The sequence below is a fragment of the Engraulis encrasicolus genome, chromosome 5 (genome assembly GCF_034702125.1).
Source record: "Engraulis encrasicolus isolate BLACKSEA-1 chromosome 5, IST_EnEncr_1.0, whole genome shotgun sequence".
Taxonomy (NCBI): domain Eukaryota; kingdom Metazoa; phylum Chordata; class Actinopteri; order Clupeiformes; family Engraulidae; genus Engraulis; species Engraulis encrasicolus.
Genome location: NC_085861.1, coordinates 55820693 through 55839502, shown reverse-complemented (window position 1 = coordinate 55839502; position 18810 = coordinate 55820693). Strand labels below are relative to the sequence as shown.

Below are 18810 nucleotides of genomic sequence, written 5' to 3'. Positions count from 1 at the left end.
AACGGCACAAGTGTATTAGTTATGACCATATGAATATGAGAGAACATCTGAACTAAGCCAGAATTTTTCAGATATGATGAAAAGCCTTCCCTCTCATGGAATACAGCTTGCCCTTTTTAAATTATGGCAATCAAGGATATTTCAGCTTTGCATGCATTTCTTATTAAAGTCGCAAGGAAATAACATCAACTCTTTTTTTCAAATTAAAAACCAAACCATCAGCCCAAGTCAATACCCTGCCACTGCAGGCATTGTATGGATGCTATTCTAATTGTTGAATAGTTTTCAGGGCAGGGCCTACACATCTTTATTGGTATGTTTCATATAGGCCTACATTTCCATAATCTGTATGTTGGAACTGCTGTATATGTAATTATTTTAGCAGTCCTGATGCAGCTGTTTTGGAAACTAGGTCAATGTGGCCGGAGATTCCGACGTTGAAAACAGGATACGTGAACACACATCTGGCAAAGCAATTTGACTTACTTGAACAAAGGGGGGCCCCTGCATTAGACCTACTCGGTATAGTTGGAACTGCTGAAGTGTCAAGTAAGAAGTTCTCTTTCTGTGACATTTCAAATTTCACTTTGATATTGATGCAACACAATGCAATAGGCCACTCACTGCACCGATTATGAATATTCCTCACATTAAGTAGCGTACGCATTTTATTGTACTGAATGTTGTTAATGGCTCCATGTAGGCTAACTCAATCATTGTCAGAATGTCAGAGATGTCTCTACTTGCATTGCCTAGGCCTATGTAATATGGAGCAGCAAGGAAATGTTTGCTAATGCAACTGAATTTGCTAAGGGAAGTTTCACCTCTCATCTGTCGTTTGTATTGGATCTACACATGTGGCTATTCTCTAGGGCTTTGGGGGGCAGGGCTGAGAAACCTTTTTCATTCAACTTGCAATTTTGGAGATGGGCCGTACTATGAACACAGAACACAAGTGCTAGGAGAAATCCTGGTTTATGTTGAAGGCCATCTTTACAGCAGACCCCACTTTCACTAGGTCCCCTGAAAATATAACTAAATTGTATTGGAAATGTAATTTCCAACATGTCTTTACAAAACATGTCAAATTTCATGTGAAACTGTACAAGATTAATATTATGTCGGTGGGCGGATAAGACGGCTTCAACGGCCATAAACGGTTCCCCACCTGTTACCTGTCTTTTATGTTATTGGATCTAGGTCTACACATGTGGCCATTCTCCAGGGCTTTGGGGGGGTCGAGGGGTGGAGATTCACTGCTGTAAGCTTTTGCATTTGCAACAGAGGGGCTTCTGGCAGTGCTTGCGTTGCTGTTAACACTGTGTGATTGCTGCTTTGGCTCTGTACAGAGAGAATGGCGCAATTTCCCTATTTGACTGCCACCTTGTCAAGTTTTTTACTTATTTTCATTTTAATGTGTGGGGCGGTGTGGCAAGTGGAGATCTGCTCAGCCACGTCTGACACCCCGCGCGGTGTGGCCGTGGGCTTCATTTTTGACCCGAAGGCTGTCTGTGACCCACCCTGTAGACACGCAGGCATCTGCATCCGAAACAACACATGCTTTTGCTCCAAGGGGTACGAAGGAAGCACCTGCCAGTATGGTGAAGTATACATTTAAATTTTTATTGTTCCAGATTTAATTGATGATATCTTGACGGCGAGACGTTGATATCTTGTTTATGTTGGCTTCAGTACATGTAATCCTAAACAAAACACTGTTTAAATAAGAATTGATTACGACATCACAGTGTCTTTCTGCCTTATTTATGATGTATCATGCAAGTAAATCATGCATAGTAAGATTAATACTTACAATATTTAAAGTAACATGGAATGTGGTTTCAATTGTTGGCTTTCCAGACAGTGCATGTTATGCCTACAGTATCATTTGCAGATGAATTAACATAATAGACAGTTTGTATTTGTTGTACATTTTGACCAAGGCCATAAAATGTACTGGCTTACTGTATCGTTGCAAAGATTCATTTTGTAACAACATAGGCTACATGATACACAGGTTTTATCTAAGTAAGTGAATACCATGAGTAAAATTTGGGCAGGATTTTTTTTTTCCTGAAAATGACTTATTATTGATGAATTTGTGAGCATGAACAAAAGCATGATTGTGAAAAAAAAGTGACCAATCAAAAATACTGAAAATATGTAAGACTATGGGGGGGGGGGAGTAAGTGATAATGCTAATGGATATACCTGCAAGCATCATTTAGTTGAAAAAATTAGGACTCCAGGCTGCTCTAGGGTATTAGATGGTTTAGCTCTACGTCAAGTTTAACTAAATCTGGTTTACAACTGAACCGGCGTCTTGGTATACCCCCCTGAATTGCACATTTTAAAATAAATAATTTGTATGATAAATTGTGTTTCAGCCAGTTGTCATCCAAAGTGTAAAAATGGTGGGGAGTGTATACGTCCAGGCAAGTGCAGATGTCCACAGGGCTTTGGAGGGAAATTCTGTCACAAAGGTAAGCTCAGATTCTTTGCTTGGGGGGGGGGGGATATATACATTTGTCATGTTTCCCCTGTGTGGCCTCCTCCTCCCAACCTGCTCCCAACCTCCTCCCACAGGCATTTTTTATGGGGGGGGGGGCAGCCTTACTACAGGGCTATGTATTATATCGGGACATTATTGTCACATGCTTTTGATCGTGAAGCATTTATTGATTATCATCTCAACATGGACCACAGTACATTGTGACCAAAAAAGCGTTCTAAAAATAACTTTCCACAGGTAAAAAAAATTTTGTCCAGTAGGGCAAAGGGGCTGGTGCTTTAGCACCACCTCATCCCTATCTGTGCACCCTTATGTCCTTCTGTGTCCTACAAATACATGTAATTATCTGACAATAATGGCCAAGGCTGGACATCCAGTCATCGAGTGCCGAAAAATGTTTTTTATATTAACTGGAGCTAGAGTTTTCGCCACTGACTTCTTTTGTAATTTCTGACAATATACAGTTTTCAACACAAGCCTTGTGTGCGCCTCCTTTTTTGTAACTTTTAGTGCTTCCTACTTTTTGTGAGCAGACGTACCAGACAGTGCACGGCTCAAAAGTCTAGAAGCTGTAACTCGATAATGTAAGGCAATACAGGGGGGAGTGCTGTTACTAGGCTAGTAACTTAAATTACAGTACATTTTACTGTAACCTGGATTTTAATGGTGTTCCGTGTGGTGGGTCAGAAAGAAGCTATTCCTGAAATGACAGTAACAAGTAATCTGTAATGCATTACAGTTTTTGCATAACTTGCCCAACACTGTTGATATACATATACGCTCCATATACTTCATAGTGTTGTGTGAAGGGGGCTGCTGGAATGGTGGAGAGTGCATCGCTGTGAACGGCATCACCAAGTGCATGTGCCCCTCAAGCTGGACTGGAGCCAGGTGCCATGAAGGTTTGCCATCTTTCTTTCAACAACAACTTTCAACCTTTTAAAGATCCATTGTGTAAATGCAGCCATTTCTATGCAGTCCATTCACAATGTTTTTCATGAATTTTTACAAATAATTACTCAGAGCTGTTTTTGCCACAAATTGAGTATATGGATGATTAAAATAGCAGATTTGCATTGAGAGGTTCCACCCATTCGTATATGAGAAGTGTACATTTCTAAGCGATAATAAATACTTTACTCAGAAGTTTATGCTGGAGGTAAATATTCATGATAAGTCAAGTCAAGTCGGTTTTATAGTCAGTTTCTTTACATGCAATGGTCATACAAAGAATTGAAATTACATTTCTTACTTTCCCATTGCAGACATACCTGTAGACATACTTTGGGTATAGACAGTATAGGCATAGACAGTACACATGCAGTACACATGCAGTACACATGCAGTAGGTCTACCCATGCAATACACATACAGACATTACACAGATATTACATTTGTGAGTGGGCAGTATAAATTCTGAAAAAAAAACTTCAAAGGTGCAAATGTTTGGGCAGATTATTGGGTAGATTATATATAGAGTTTCAGAATCTTGCCTCCCTGGGTCCCAACCCTCATTTTGGGGATCAATGTCCGAGACTATCCACCTTTATTCTGGGGGTCGCTACGGTGGCAAAAGAAAAGGGGTGCATGACAGGCCTTATTCCTGCCTTTGAACAGCATGATGATTAAAGAATACTTTAACAGGGGAAATAGTTCAAGCATTTCGAAAGATGACGCACACTTAACATGTATAAAGGCTACGAGCATGTTTCACTGGGCTTCAAGTACAGTATATTATTGCAAGAGACACCCAAAGACACATGAAATCTGTAGTAGATGCATGCCTACCCTGTTTGAAAGAAACCAAAAGCAGTCATTGAGACTGCCACTTTGGATCGCACTCCCACGTGACACCTGGTGGTTGTTTAGGCATGTTGCAGGCTGCCTGAAAAAAAAAAATCTGGCTTTGTATGTCTTGCCTCCATGCATGCCTCATGCCCAACAGTGATGATTATGATAAGACAAAAAACAAAGTCAATAAAAAGTTATATTGGTTACTAACTGGATCCCTAGTATTACAGTATTGTTTCTCTCTCTCTCTGAGGTGTCAAAAAAACAAATTTGTGTTGTAAGTTCAACACTAGCACATGATATTGCATGTTACACCCGTTAATTCATTGTACCTAATGAGGTCTATAGACTGTGTTACTGAAAAACACTAAAAACCTAGGCAAACAACGCAGAGGTACCAGAGGCCTACGGTTCCACAGATAAGTTCTTTTTTTACTTTTACTTTTGACACCTCTGCTCTGTCTCTCTCTTGTTTCCGTAGCAATTTGTCCGCAGGGCTGTAGAAATGGGGGGGTCTGCATGGCCCCAGGGATTTGCAGCTGTCCTGAGGGCTGGGTTGGCGGCGGCTGTCAAACAGGTGAGCGAATACCACGCCTATTTTATCAGCATTTAATACAACAACCATCTCAGTGTGAATTATGTTGAAGTATTAAAAATTGATCTTGATTGAAAAATTGATTAATCTTTAATTAATCAATAAAAAAGTTGGTGGTGGCTGTCAAACAAGTGAGTGAATACCACACCTAATTAATTAATGCACAGAGCTAACTTCAACATAAAACACAAGACAAATAAAATGGGTCCTCAAACACTGCCCTATGACTAGCCTACTTCACTACAACTCACTTCACCCTACAGTACATGTCACATCATCTCTGCAATGACTCAAGAACCAAACACCAAAAATGCAAGTGTTATTTGTGATATTGCAGACTAGGTATAGACAAGAAATTGGCCATTTTAAAATATAGCTTTTTTGATCCAAGTAAATGGCACACTGGTATCTTTCCTGGTAGTTTATTTGGTGAACAACGCGTTTCGCTATTGCTTCATCAGGGGTTTACGTTTAGTGTGTCACGACCCATGTAAGGAGGACCTTGGCTGGAATTGTGGGGGGGAGCTCTGGCCTACAGCCTTCCAACAGCATGTAAACACAAACCCCTTGAGAGTTGCAGCTAGTTACAAGCAGAAGGCTTTGGGTTCTCTGTTGACAAACTGCATACAAGTCAGAATTATGTGAAAATGCACTTAACACAGACGATTCTGGAAGAGAATGTTTCTGAATGAAGGATAACTACTTTTTGTGATGCTTCTATAGGCTATGTACAGTAGGCCTATACATAAAAGCTCTAACAGCTCCTCTTTCTTTGACAGCGGTATGCAGGGAGCAGTGTCTCAATGGAGGGAAATGCATTGCCCCGGAAACATGTCGCTGCCGGGCGCCATATTCTGGACCACAATGTTCTGATAAGAAGGCAAATTAATTTCCATATACTGTAAGTGCACAGGTACAACCAGAGCCATGGAAGTAAGAGTTTTTTGTTGTTTTCACCTCTGTTTCCTCCGCCCGCTGGTCTGACTGGCACCGTACGACCAGCGAGCGGAGGACAGAGGGGAAAACAGGCAGCTTCACTGGGCAGGCCAGACTGGATCTATGGCTCTGGGTACAATGTGCCTCTGCACAGGACTACCAGTCTATCATGAAAGTAAAATAAACTTTGATTAACTATTTGCCCTCTCTTAATCATGAACGTTCTTAAACTTTAATTATGCCATTTTAATGTCTTTTTTTAATTGAAAACCTGATCAACAAGTTTTAGTACATGCTGACATGTTAAATAAATGATAAATAAACATAAAAGGTTCCTAGTGTGTTGTTTTGAATGCCATGCCCTTTGTTGTACAAACCCCAACTCCGATGAAGTTGGGACGTTTGGTAAACAGTGAATAAAATCAAAATGCTATCATTTTCAAAACATTCAATCTATTCAGTAGATGGAGAATAGTGAAAAGACAACATATTAAGTGTTAAAACCGAGAAAAAATATTGTTTTGGGGGACATATGTACTCATTTCTAATTTGATAAATCCAACACGTCTCAAAAGAGTTGGGACGGGGATCAGTGAAATTTAGTAAACATCCAAATAAGATAAAACATCAAAGAAGAACATTTCAAAATGAATTGTACTGACAGACAATATAGGTGTCCAGGTATAAGATCATCACAGAGAGGCTGAGTCACTCAGAATTAAAGATGCAAAGGGAATAATTACCATAGTTATTACATACATTTTTGAATTCCCTTTGATTTACCACGATTGAGTGTATATAAGACATATTTTTGTTAATAAAATCATTGTATAGGTTCATGACATCATGAAATATATATTGGCTGTAGTCTCACTCTAGCACTCCAGGAATTAGAGCTATTGAAAATTGACCATATTAAGAATGCTTAATGCATGAAAATGATACAGGGGTGTAACATTCTCCTAAGCACCTGAGCTCACTTGAAATAGACCCAGAAGACATGGGAAACTGTCCTTTGCTTACAGAAGTCAGCAGAAGTTGTAGAAGTCAATTCTTTTTGACAATAATAGAGCATTGCACATCCTGTGCTACAGTGAAAATGGACCATCCAACTTGTGTTAGTGCTAGCTTCAAAAGCCAGCCTCCATGATGGCATGCGGGTGCAGTAGTGCATTGGTTAAGATGTTCTCACTCATCTGTAGAGTTAAATACAGTGCTGAATGGTATAAATGGGTTTTAAACAGCATGAAAAGCCACTCGTGCATTATATTTTGAAGGGAGATCTTTGATTACTACCACATAGTAAGGTCAAATTGCATTCTCTACTATGTTTTAACAGTTTGGCTCCATCATAAGGACCAGCAGGTGATAAAATGGTGGGTTTTTGGTAAAGACCTGTCACACTGTAAGCACTACAGAAAGGAAAACATTGCAAAACATGACAAGGAATACACCCACCATTTAAGCTGGTGAAATCATGTCCAAGATAGGAATTAACACTGTTTTTTATATAAAATCATCTCATCGGTTAATGTATTTAACTGTTAAGTGTTGTCTTTTGTTTTGTTTTCAGTCTTCCTCGACATTTGCTGCCATTTATTGTCCCCGTCCCAACTCTTTTGAGACGTGTTGGATTTATCAAATTAGAAATGAGTACATATGTCCCCCAAAACAATATTTTTTCTCGGTTTTAACACTTAAAATGTTGTCTTTTCACTATTCTCCATCTAATGAATAGATTAAATGTTTTGAAAATGATAGCATTTTGATTTTATTCACTGTTTACCAAACGTCCCAACTTCATCGGAGTTGGGGTTTGTATAACCATGGAGTTATAGAGTTCCCATGTACCGGTAGCCTTTTTCATATTTTATAGATAGGGACGTGGTCACATTCTTCTATGGTGAACCTTTTCGATTGAAGAAAAAAATGTGCATTATAGAAGTGCTATGCAGCTCTCAAAGAATTTCTTCCTTTTTCAGAGAATGTGAATGACAACACAGAAAGCTTTTGTTTAGTCATGGTTTGTGTTTTGGCTGATGCGTCGAACACCTTGGTTAAAACTTCACCTAGTGCCAACTTCTTTGTATTGTCCCTTTCAACATCAATGTTCGCTTGAAGTCTTTGGCGCTAGTGATTTAGTCTGCTCCAGGTCTTTCTCAAATCACGTTTGGACCACACTTAAGTCATACCATACAGCAGGTTCTAACTACACACTAACATTTCAGGTCCCATTAGAGCAGTATAAACCTCCCACGTCTCTCCCCCAATTCGCTTCCTGTCCACCTCCCACACTGTCCTACAGTCTTCCTATCAAATAAAGTCGAAAAAGACCAAAAAGAAATCTTTAAAAATAATAATAATAATAATAATAATAATTAACACAAAAAAACCCACATGACAGAAAAATGTATCTGAAGCAGGGTTGAATGTGCGGTCATAACTTCCCTTGCAAAGGTTGGGAGTAATAAAGAATTTCCATGAAAAAAAAACTCTGAGTATACGTGTAATACTGTGTTAAGCTGCTGAAACGGTTTCTAGGTGAAGATTACATGTTTACATATCATTACATTCAACAAACGCTTTAGGGATAAAAAAAAAACGTATTTTATATGGGAGTACAAAACATTTTTATTTACATTATTATATGAGATGCTACAATAAAATGCATTGTAATTTTGAATGAGGAAAATGTAATGAAATATTTTTTTCCTTAAAGTGAAAATAATGAAGATTTCATAGTTGTCATAATTAGATACTTTGACCACGTTGTTTATCTAAACCTGAGGTGTGAAACTCTTTTCAGTTCAGGGGCCACAATTCAGCTTCATATCAAAACCACATTGCTAGCCAATCATTTTGAGGTGGATGACAGCAGGTATATCAGGAACATTGCCTTTTTTGTTCACCATTTACAGTCAAATTTGTTTCAAGTAATGAAAATCTGAAACCTCAGACACCTTTTCAGTGAAATATACAATATGTGGGTGTGTTTAATAATATACTATATAATAATGCTTAATAACACAACTTGTGCAGACCAAATGCTGTATGTACGGTAATAATACTTTCGTTTTTATATAGCGCCTTTCAAAACACCCTAGGTCGCTTCACAGAGTATCGTGTAGGAAAGTGTGAGTGTGTGTGCACGTCAATGTGTGAGCGTGTGTATTAGGGTGCATCAAATGCCCCCTATGAAAAAATATTGCTTTGGCCCTATAGTAAAAATGTTCTACACCCAGTAAAAACACACTGTGTAAAATATTTTGACATTTGGATGAAGTCTACCGGGGCCACCAGCCCCATGAAAATAGAAAATAATGGTGATAGTCAAAATCTTGGAATAGAAGCAGGGCTGGACTGGCCATCTGACATAGCGGGCATTGCCCGGTGGGACCTGCACCCTCGTGGGCCCCCATTTTTAATAGGGGCCCACGAGGGTGCGGGGCCCACCAGTGAGTCAGTTCTACCCCACTAATAATAATGAGGGGGCCCCTTAAATCCCTATTTATCCCCCAGTCCAGCGCTGAATAGATATGGACATTTCGGTACATCAAGCTACCCAATAAAAACATATTGCCTCAGCTGTGTGATAAAAATGTTCTATGCACAGTAAAATCACTGTGTAAAATATGTTGAAATTTAGATTAATTCTCCTGGGTCCACATATTCCAAATTACATACCTGGTTTTACCTGTCCAATTAGGGCAATTGGACAGGTAAAATCAGGTTATTTGAAATCTGTGGCACTGGATTGTAGCTTTTGAATCCAGGTTTCCCATTGTCTTAAAACAGAGTTGGACAAACCCTGTGACACATTTGCCCCAGCCAATATAATGAACCAGCTGATCCTAATTAGCACTTAAGCCAGGTTGATGAGTGAGTGGGGTGATGTGCTGCCAGGGTCTAGTGCCTGTTATGATCCTGGCAGCCAAATTCTGGACATATTGCAGTCTGTCTAGGCTAGGGCCTTGTTGGGTAGACCAAGCAGGATGGCATTGCAGTAGTCCAGACGTGAGGAGATGAAGGAGTGAGTGAGCGTCTCCGTAACTGTCTTAGAGAGTGAAGGCCTGAGTCTGGAGATGTTTCGGAGATGATAGAATGCCGATTTGGTGACTTTTTTGATGTGGGAGTGAAGTGAAAGTGATGAATCCAAGATGACACCCAGGTTACGTACTTCAGGGGATGGGGTGATGGTGCATCCATCGATGTCCACTGTCCAAGTGGAGATCTCCAACCTTCCTTTGCCGCATTGCTGGTGCCACCACCATGAGCTCAGTTTTATTGCTGTTCAGTTTGAGGAGATTGTGTGTCTTCCAGGTTTTGATGTCTTGCAGGCAGTGGGCGAGAGGGGTGGGAGGGGACAGAGGAGAGGGTTTGGTACTGATGTATAACTGTGTGTCGTCGACGTAGCAGTGGAAACTGAGACCATGGGAGCGGATGATACAACCAAGGGGGAGCATGTAGATGGTGAAGAGAAGGGGGCCAAGCACCGAACCTTGCGGAACGCCGTGGCTGATGGTAACTGTGGTGGAGTGGGAGTCTTTGAGAGTGACATATTGTTGGCGGTTGGATGGATATGAATGAAACCAGTTAAGTGATGTGCCAGTTAATCCAGTGAACTCTGAGAGCCGTTTAAGAAGGATGGAATAAGAGACTGTGTCAAATGCTGCTGAGAGGTCCAGGAGGATGAGGATGGTATGTGGCCTTTGTCAGCAGCAGTGAGGAGGTCGTTGGTGATTTTGACAAGTGCAGTCTCTGTACTATGGTGGGCTCTGAAACCAGATTGCAGGGGTTCAAAGAGCTCATGGTGGGACTTATGCTGCTGGAGTTGGGCCGCCACTGCCCTTTCCAAGATTTTACTGAGGAAAGGAAGGTTGGAGATCGGACGGTAGTTGTTGGGGTCGTCAGGGTCCAGACCAGGGGCCTCATTTATCAAGCGTTCTTAGGCACAGATCTGTGCGTAAAGCATGCGTGCGATCATTCCTGAGCAAAGTGTGGGATTTACGAACATGTACTTGAACGTAGAAATGTGCCTAAAGCTACGCACACCTCAGACCATGCGTGCGAGTGGAAGAAACATGAAATTGACATAATATTGACCGTGCAAGCTATAGTTTGCTTTGAATGACAATGTATGACAGTGTGCTATTTTACAGTGTTTTCGTTCATGTGTGTCTCCTTCTTTTACTTATTTTGAAACACGGTCCTCCTCCTGTCGAGAGCACCTCCACTTCTGCCACAGAAATGGTTCTATCTCCGCACTTCCCGCCAGCGCTTCGACTGCCCCATGTGTCCGCGTGTATTCGTGTGTGTCCGAACAGGGTGGCGCCTTCGAATTAACATGGCATTTGAATATATTTTAATACCATATACGGTTACTTGGAGGCGTTTCGGGATGCTAATTACCCCGAATGCGCGCGTGCACAGTGATTTGGAAGGTGTGGGATTTATCATGCAGACGTGTGCGTAGGAGCAGCCAACGCACGTTTGATAAATCCCGATTTTTCTGTACTTGCGAACATTCTAAATTTCACTCCTAAGACACAATTTAGAAGACATTCTACGAACTGATGATAAATGAGGCCCCAGGTTTTTTCAGGGTGGGGATCACAGCAGCAGTTTTGAAGCTGGCAGGCACAACACCAGATTCCAGAGAAGTGTTGATGATTGTTGTCATGGTGTGGCAGAGGGCAGGAAGACAGGCTTTAACCAGGGTGGTGGGCATGGGGTCCAGCTGGCAAGAGGACGACTTGGCTTGGCTCAGTTTTCAGTCTTTCGACTTCTACACAAGTTCCCCAGCAAGCTCAAAGGGAATTTGCGAGTTGTTTGAAGAAGTGTAGTCCGTTAACAGTCTAGGGTTAGCGCTGTGTCTGTCATCTAGGTGACCTCCGTATACCTGTTAAAATAAAACAAAACAAGAACATTGACGTCACCAGAGTGCCAACATTACTATGTTCACTAACACTTAAGAATAGGGTTTATGTGGTAGCCATTAATATGTAACCTGACACGCACCAGATGAATGGATATAAACATGGATCTGGTGCAAATTAATACATGCTTAACTGTCTTTTTTAGATGTCAGAAGTCACTCCTACAATCCTTTGTTTGGTGTGTATTCACAAATGTCTTGTTCATTGGCAACAAATTGATATATAGGAGCCTAGAATGCCCTTGATTTTGTTTAACTTGTGTCTTGGAAGTTACTTATAGAGACAATAACTAAGAAGAAGAAATAACTAAGAAGTTTGAAGTGTAAGACTGCAAAGAATATTATTATTATTATTATTATTATTAATATTATTACTATTAATATTATTATTAATATTATTACTATTAATATTATTATTATTATTATTATTATTATCATCATCATCACATGGCATTAACAGTGAAGTGAAAGAAAGACGTAAGCCTTGTTTCAGGAATGTACCTTTGGAAAGCCGGAGGGTGACTGCTGCCGGCTAGCGTTATATTATCTTAGTTGATTTAGCACTTACCTCAAAGAAGTGTTCCATTTCTCTCCGCGATGGAGGCACAAAGAATTGATTGACTGGAGGGAAGATTTCAGAAAATTGGATTTCTTCATTGGCGACCTCTTCGTATTCATGGCCATGATGATCTATTCACAGAAACACCATTTATAGACATTTTCCAACTATGGGCAAAGTGTTTTACAGAGGCAAACGCATGCAAGTAAAAGTAATCAAACCATTTTTTCTGTTCCTCATGCTATATTTTCAAACTATTTGCTCAGTACTATTATAAACTGAGATCTGAAAGGGGTCACTTGGACATACTGTCATTTGTAAGTTAGCCACACACAACCTAATACACACACTCCAATCCATGTCAAATATTGTTAATTTTTGTGTCAAATTGGTACCCTACTATTACCATTTGTGTTAAATTATCTTACATAAGTCATTACGTTGAGCTGCAGGATTGCATGAATTATGCAATACAATGGCTTGTCCAGGAAAAAATATATACTTTCCTGGACACTGAATGAAGGATACCATTGCATACAAACAAAAAGGGCAATTGAGATTTAAATGTCCAGGTTTTTTTGTCAGAGGTGGTAACCCCAACTGTCTGATGTAAATGTAATCACCATGGCGATTTGCTCCTCCTGTGTAAACTGTCGTTGGCAGTTCATCAGTAGGGTAGTAATAGTGGCAACTGTCCTGGTGACAAATCAATAACACATGATAAGTTTCTTATCCAGGTATCATTTAGGAAGCGTTGTAAATGTTTTAAATCATACCTCTTCATAGCTCTCATATACTGTGCTGTTTGTTTCGACAGTGCTTGCCGTGGTCAACTCTGTATTGGTGTACCGGCTAGGTGTGCTTGTCGACCTGTACCAAAAAGACAAAACGTAAAAAAACCTCTGAAATCCGTTCCAGGTAGCATAAAGACACATTGGCTCTTCTTGTTGTTGAGAGGTTTGTTATTATTACTATAGTACACAGTAAATTCTGCAGTGCTCATTTAACACTTAGAGAGTTCATTTGAGTCCATTTGGACTTAAATGAACTCTGTAAGTGTTGAATTAACACCACAACATTTACTGTGTATATTCTAAATATATTAGTTTGTTAAGAGTTTGTTATAGGGCATGATAAAAAAACAAACCATTACAATACTATAAAAAACTATATACTACACCCTTGGAAATGCTGTAGGCCAGTGGTCTTCAATACCAAACAAAGCACGTAGAGTAGACTTTTATTGTCACTATACAAATATAGCGAGATTGTGTTTAGTAGCAACCCACAAATGCCCACAAAATAAAAGATTAAACAGTAAATAAATAATATATACAAATACTGTATGTTTTCATTTGTTCCAACCTCATGGTGGGCCAAATGTTTGCCATGCCCAAGCTGGATCTGGACCGTGGGCCGCCATTTGAAGAATGCTGCTGTAGACCTTCAGAGCTAAATTCCACCCACCTATTCCACACTATTACTGCTATTTATTTCATTTCACTTGCTATTGATGCCAGAATTGTGGGCATAGATGGGTAAGATGCATAGATGCCCTTTCCTGGATTGTTTCTTATATTACTTGTCTCCTGAACTGGCGTTTCAGAGTTATGACTGAGTCACATTTCCAATAGATAACCACATGTGGTGAGCATATTTTGTTAGTTCTTTGGAATTACTCAAAGCCCAAATAAAAAGTAAGTACTCACCCCTCTTTTTCTGTGTTGCTCTTCCCTTTGTAAGTTGTAAGTTCACCTAGTGGAGAAAAAGTCAACTTAGGGTTAATAAACAGGCTTTTAAGTGAGGCTAAAACACAGGCCTAACAGGCTTTTGTGTCTTCATCATTGAAGTATTATAATGGAAACATTCTTTTTTCCATGAGATACAACATTTGTAAAATAAATAAATAACTTTGCAAAAAGAGGGTGGGATGGTTTGGAAATTGACTGACTGCCTCTATCAAGACCTCTTATGCATCTAGCATTTGAAGGTGAGACAGCCGAATGAGGTTATATAGGCTAACATTATAAAATAGTCAAATTATTGAAGCAAATTCTGACAAACTATGTGACTCTTCACATCATCACTCCACGACCAAAAAGACATGTAACCTTGACTTGCACACAACCATAGCCTATGCAATATGCACAATTTTACCATCACCTTTGACTTAAAAATATGAATCTGAAGACAGGGCAGACAGCCTGCAGATCAATCCAATTAATCCCAAAAGATCTGGACTCAATAGAATAGAGCCGTCACAAAGTTAATGCGAAGAAAACCAACTTTTTGCGCCGTAATTCAGTGTTTTGAAAGTTGGCTGGGAGAGCACAATTATTAAACTGCCTTTCAAACCACCACTGATACTGAATTGGGTGCGTTACACCAAGTCTTTCATCAAACAATGTTTTTCGAAGCGAAGATGAACAAAGAAGTCTCTGTCACCCGTTTTGTCCTTCTGGTGTTTTTTCCATCTCAGTAGTAATAGGAAGCTGAAGCAGGAGATGGGCATCAGTAGGACACTGGCGATTATAATGAGAACATAGTGCCACACACCAAGGGCTCCAGCAAGGTCTGTGTCTCCTGGAGGTCCTGGGTAGACCGTGGATTCTTCTTCTACGGAAAACAATTGTAGTTCAAATTTTAGGAATGCATGAACAAATTGAAGATGCACAAAATCAAATCAAGTCAAATCAAGTCCCGATGGTGGGGTTGCCATGTAAACGACAGGCATTTTTGATAAAAAATATTTTTTTATTCTTTTTCCCTCTCAATCGTCCTCATATAAACAGCCCCTGAATCCACATTATGGGGCCCAGATTTCTGGAGGAAGTTCTGGAAGTGTATGTTTGTTTGGTAACACTTTATTTTAGGGATACATCTATTAGCTCTAATACATGTCCCTGTATAAGTAGCTTGTTTCATTTCATGATTCCAAATTTTTCCTTCGAAATTGAGTGATTCCATATTTTCCCCCTATGCATGCCCTAAAAAGAGTAACCATTACTTTTACCATTACATTATTTTTTGTAGTAGGCCTAGATACAGATGGCTGCTTCTGATGGTGATTTAAGGACAGTTTAAAGCTCTTTAAAGATAGATGCGAGTAGATGATAGAGTTTTTTTAAATCTTTCTATCCTGATAGACTGGGACCAAAATCCTGAATTGTGACACCCGAAGGCATTTGAGAGACAAAGTCGGCCTAAAGTCTTCTTTTGTCAATTTGGGTGTGCTGAATTCAAATCTGCCATATGCCGAGCTCTATCTGGCCTCTGTTGACCTCTAGAGGTCATTGAACTTTGACCCTGAAAGTGTACCAACTGAACCCATTTAATCAGGTTTCTAAGCATTTAATATATTAATTATAAGCTAAGAGATTATTTCAATTGACAAATGTATTTGTTTGGTTAATATTGGAATGCTAAACTCATGTTTACTTTGCAAAACAGGCTGTTATTATTAGTTAGTGATTATTACGTCATTATTTAGCATGGCCTGTTGTCCTATGCACTTAGCAGCAATCTTGTAAAAATATGAATTGTGTTTGCTCCTGACTGTAATAATCATCATTTAAGATGCAGGTGTGGTGTAGGGTGTTCTCAGTTTGACCTCATGTCATTGAGGTCATCTATAGGATATTTACCCGTATGGAAACCAAAAAGAGTGTATGTTAGGATCCAAGTGGGATGGAATGTCTCTCGGATTCCATCATTTTAAATTATCTTTCGCAGAAATGCAAATTGCAATAATGACTGATCAGGTTTAAAAGCACACCAATTCAGTCACATATCCTGCCACTGGCTTCTGTTGGATAGAGGAAAGAGTGTTTTGACAGAATGACATAGCCAATAAAGGTATTCAATAGACAGAGATAAAGCACATCCACTGACAACACTGAAACCATGACAGCTTTTTTACAGCTACCTGCTTTGCAGTAGCCAGGGTATTCAAATAATAGAGTGACTTATTTGAGATTGAGATCTTCAGCAGCATACACAAATAGGCTACAGAATAAAGAACTGAACCAAGCCAGTCAACAAGTTTCTAAGTGTTCAGTAAAAAAAGCCCTTGCAGTAGCCCGTATGGATTCTGGTGACCTTAAAGATTGACAAGTGTCCAGTGCACTAGATTCCCACACACAAGGACACACAGACACAGACACAGACACAGACACACACACACACACACACACACACACACACACACACACACACACACACACACACACACACACACACACACACACACACACACACACACACACACACACACACACAGGAAGGAAGGGCAATACATACAAACCCCAACTCCGATGAAGTTGGGACGTTTGGTAAACAGTGAATAAAATCAAAATGCTATCATTTTCAAAACATTCAATCTATTCATTAGATGGAGAATAGTGAAAAGACAACATATTAAGTGTTAAAACCGAGAAAAAAATATTGTTTTGGGGGACATATGTACTCATTTCTAATTTGATAAATCCAACACGTCTCAAAAGAGTTGGGACGGGGACAATAAATGGCAGCAAATGTCGAGGAAGACTAAAAACAAAACAAAAGACGACACTTAACAGTTAAATACAGTAACCGATGAGATGATTTTATATAAAAAACAGTGTTAATTCCTATCTTGGACATGATTTCATCATCTTAAATGGTGGGTGTATTCCTTGTCATGTTTTGCAGTGTTTTCCTTTCTGTAGTGTTTACAGTGTGACAGGTCTTGACCAAAAACCCACCATTTTATCACCTGCTGGTCCTTATGATGGAGCCAAACTGTTAAAACATAGTAGAGAATGCAATTTGACCTTACTATGTGGCAGTAATCGAAGATCTCCCTTCAAAATATAATGCATAAGTGGCTTTTCATGCTGTTTAAAACCCATTTATACCATTCAGCACTGTATTTAACTCTACAGATGAGTGAGAACATCTTAACCAATGCACTACTGCACCCGCATGCCATCATGGAGGCTGACTTTTGAAGCTAGCACTAACACAAGTTGGATGGTCCATTTTCACTGTAGCACAGGATGTGCAATGCTCTATTATTGACAAAAAGAATGGACTTCTACAACTTCTGCTGACTTCTGTAAGCAAAGGACAGTTTCCCATGTCTTCTGGGTTTATTTCAAGTGAGTCAGGTGCTTAGGAGAATGTTACACCCCTGTATCATTTGCACGCATTAAGCATTCTTAATATGGTCAATTTTCAATAGCTCTAGCACTCCAGGAATTAGAGTGAGACTACAGCCAATATACACTCGCCTCCAAAAGAGTTGTCGCCTATCCATCTGTTTGGAAAAACAGCTAATAACCTGACTTTCAATTAATCACTTGGCTTCAAAAGTCACTCATATGAAAGCTACAACCCTCCCGAATGAAAATGTATGTACAAAAATAAATGTCATGCACCAACGAAAGATTGACCCTTTATTAAACACAGACAGGACAGATTTTCACAAGACAAAAGTTTTGTCACCTATCGAACATAATGTGAAAATGAGCAGATAAGTCACTTAAAAACACTTCAAATACGCAGATTGGGTGTCATACTTAATCACTGAATCACTCTCACCTCTCCAGAAAATCAACTTTGGCCTTAGGTGTATATTTAGGGTCATTGTAATCATGGAAAGCAACACAATGAAAATCAATGGAGTTCAATGAGAGATGGTGACATATTTGCTATTCGTAGAGCAATACATGTTTAACTTCATGATGTAATCAATGATAAAAGCCCTCAAACACCTGCAGCATGCATGCAGCTCCTAATTAGAGCCGTATCTGTACCATGTTTCACGTTATGCACCATTTCTCTTTTTTCATATTCATCATCTCCAACACCATATAGTTTTGATGCTATCAGTTCTAAAATGGTTGATCTTGGGATCTTGACTTCAGAGTATGAGTCCCATTAGCCTTCATTTTTGTCAGAATTAGGCCTGACATACTCTTGGCTGGCTTTTTTGAGACTGGACAGTGGGAGAGACTTCTTTGGTGTTAAAGGTGAAGAATTTGGAATAAATACATGGTGCCTAAAGTCAAACATGGGAGGGATACAGCTCTTATGTGGAGCTGCATGCATGCTGCTGGTGTGTGAGGGCTTTTATCATTGATTACATCATGAAGTTAAAAATGTATTGCTCTACGAATAGCAAATATGTCACCATCTCTCATTGAACTCCATTGATTTTCATTGTGTTGCTTTCCATGATTACAATGACCCTAAACATACACCTAAGGCCAAAGTTGATTTTCTGTAGAGGTGAGAGTGATTCAGTGATTAAGTATGACAATCTGCCCTGTCTTAGGTCATTAAAGGGTCAATCTTTCTTTGGTGCATGAAATTTATTTTTGTACATTCATTTTCATTCGAGAGGGTTGTAGCTTTCATATGAGTGACTTCTGAAGCCAAGTGATTAATTGAAAGTCAGGTTATTAGCTGTTATTCCAAACAGATGGGTAGGCGACAACTCT

At 39.6% G+C, this 18810-nt stretch overlaps 2 protein-coding genes across 2 annotated transcripts in view; one reads left to right on the top strand and one right to left on the bottom strand.

Moving 5' to 3' along the window:
* Nucleotides 1-1283: 1283 nt before the first annotated feature.
* Nucleotides 1284-6142, top strand: seraf (Schwann cell-specific EGF-like repeat autocrine factor). The gene is made up of 5 exons (XM_063198352.1): nucleotides 1284-1601; nucleotides 2388-2483; nucleotides 3310-3414; nucleotides 4785-4880; nucleotides 5678-6142. The coding sequence occupies exons 1-5, from the start codon at nucleotides 1355-1357 to the stop codon at nucleotides 5785-5787; spliced, it is 654 nt and encodes a 217-aa protein (XP_063054422.1). The 5' UTR covers nucleotides 1284-1354; the 3' UTR covers nucleotides 5788-6142.
* Nucleotides 6143-11619: 5477 nt separating this feature from the next.
* Nucleotides 11620-18810, bottom strand: part of nphs1 (NPHS1 adhesion molecule, nephrin) — a 36402-nt gene continuing 29211 nt past the window's right edge. The window contains 6 exon segments of the mRNA XM_063199965.1: nucleotides 11620-11733; nucleotides 12338-12459; nucleotides 12952-13032; nucleotides 13110-13198; nucleotides 14038-14083; nucleotides 14774-14944. Of these exon segments, the coding sequence (XP_063056035.1) occupies nucleotides 11620-11733; nucleotides 12338-12459; nucleotides 12952-13032; nucleotides 13110-13198; nucleotides 14038-14083; nucleotides 14774-14944 (623 nt within the window).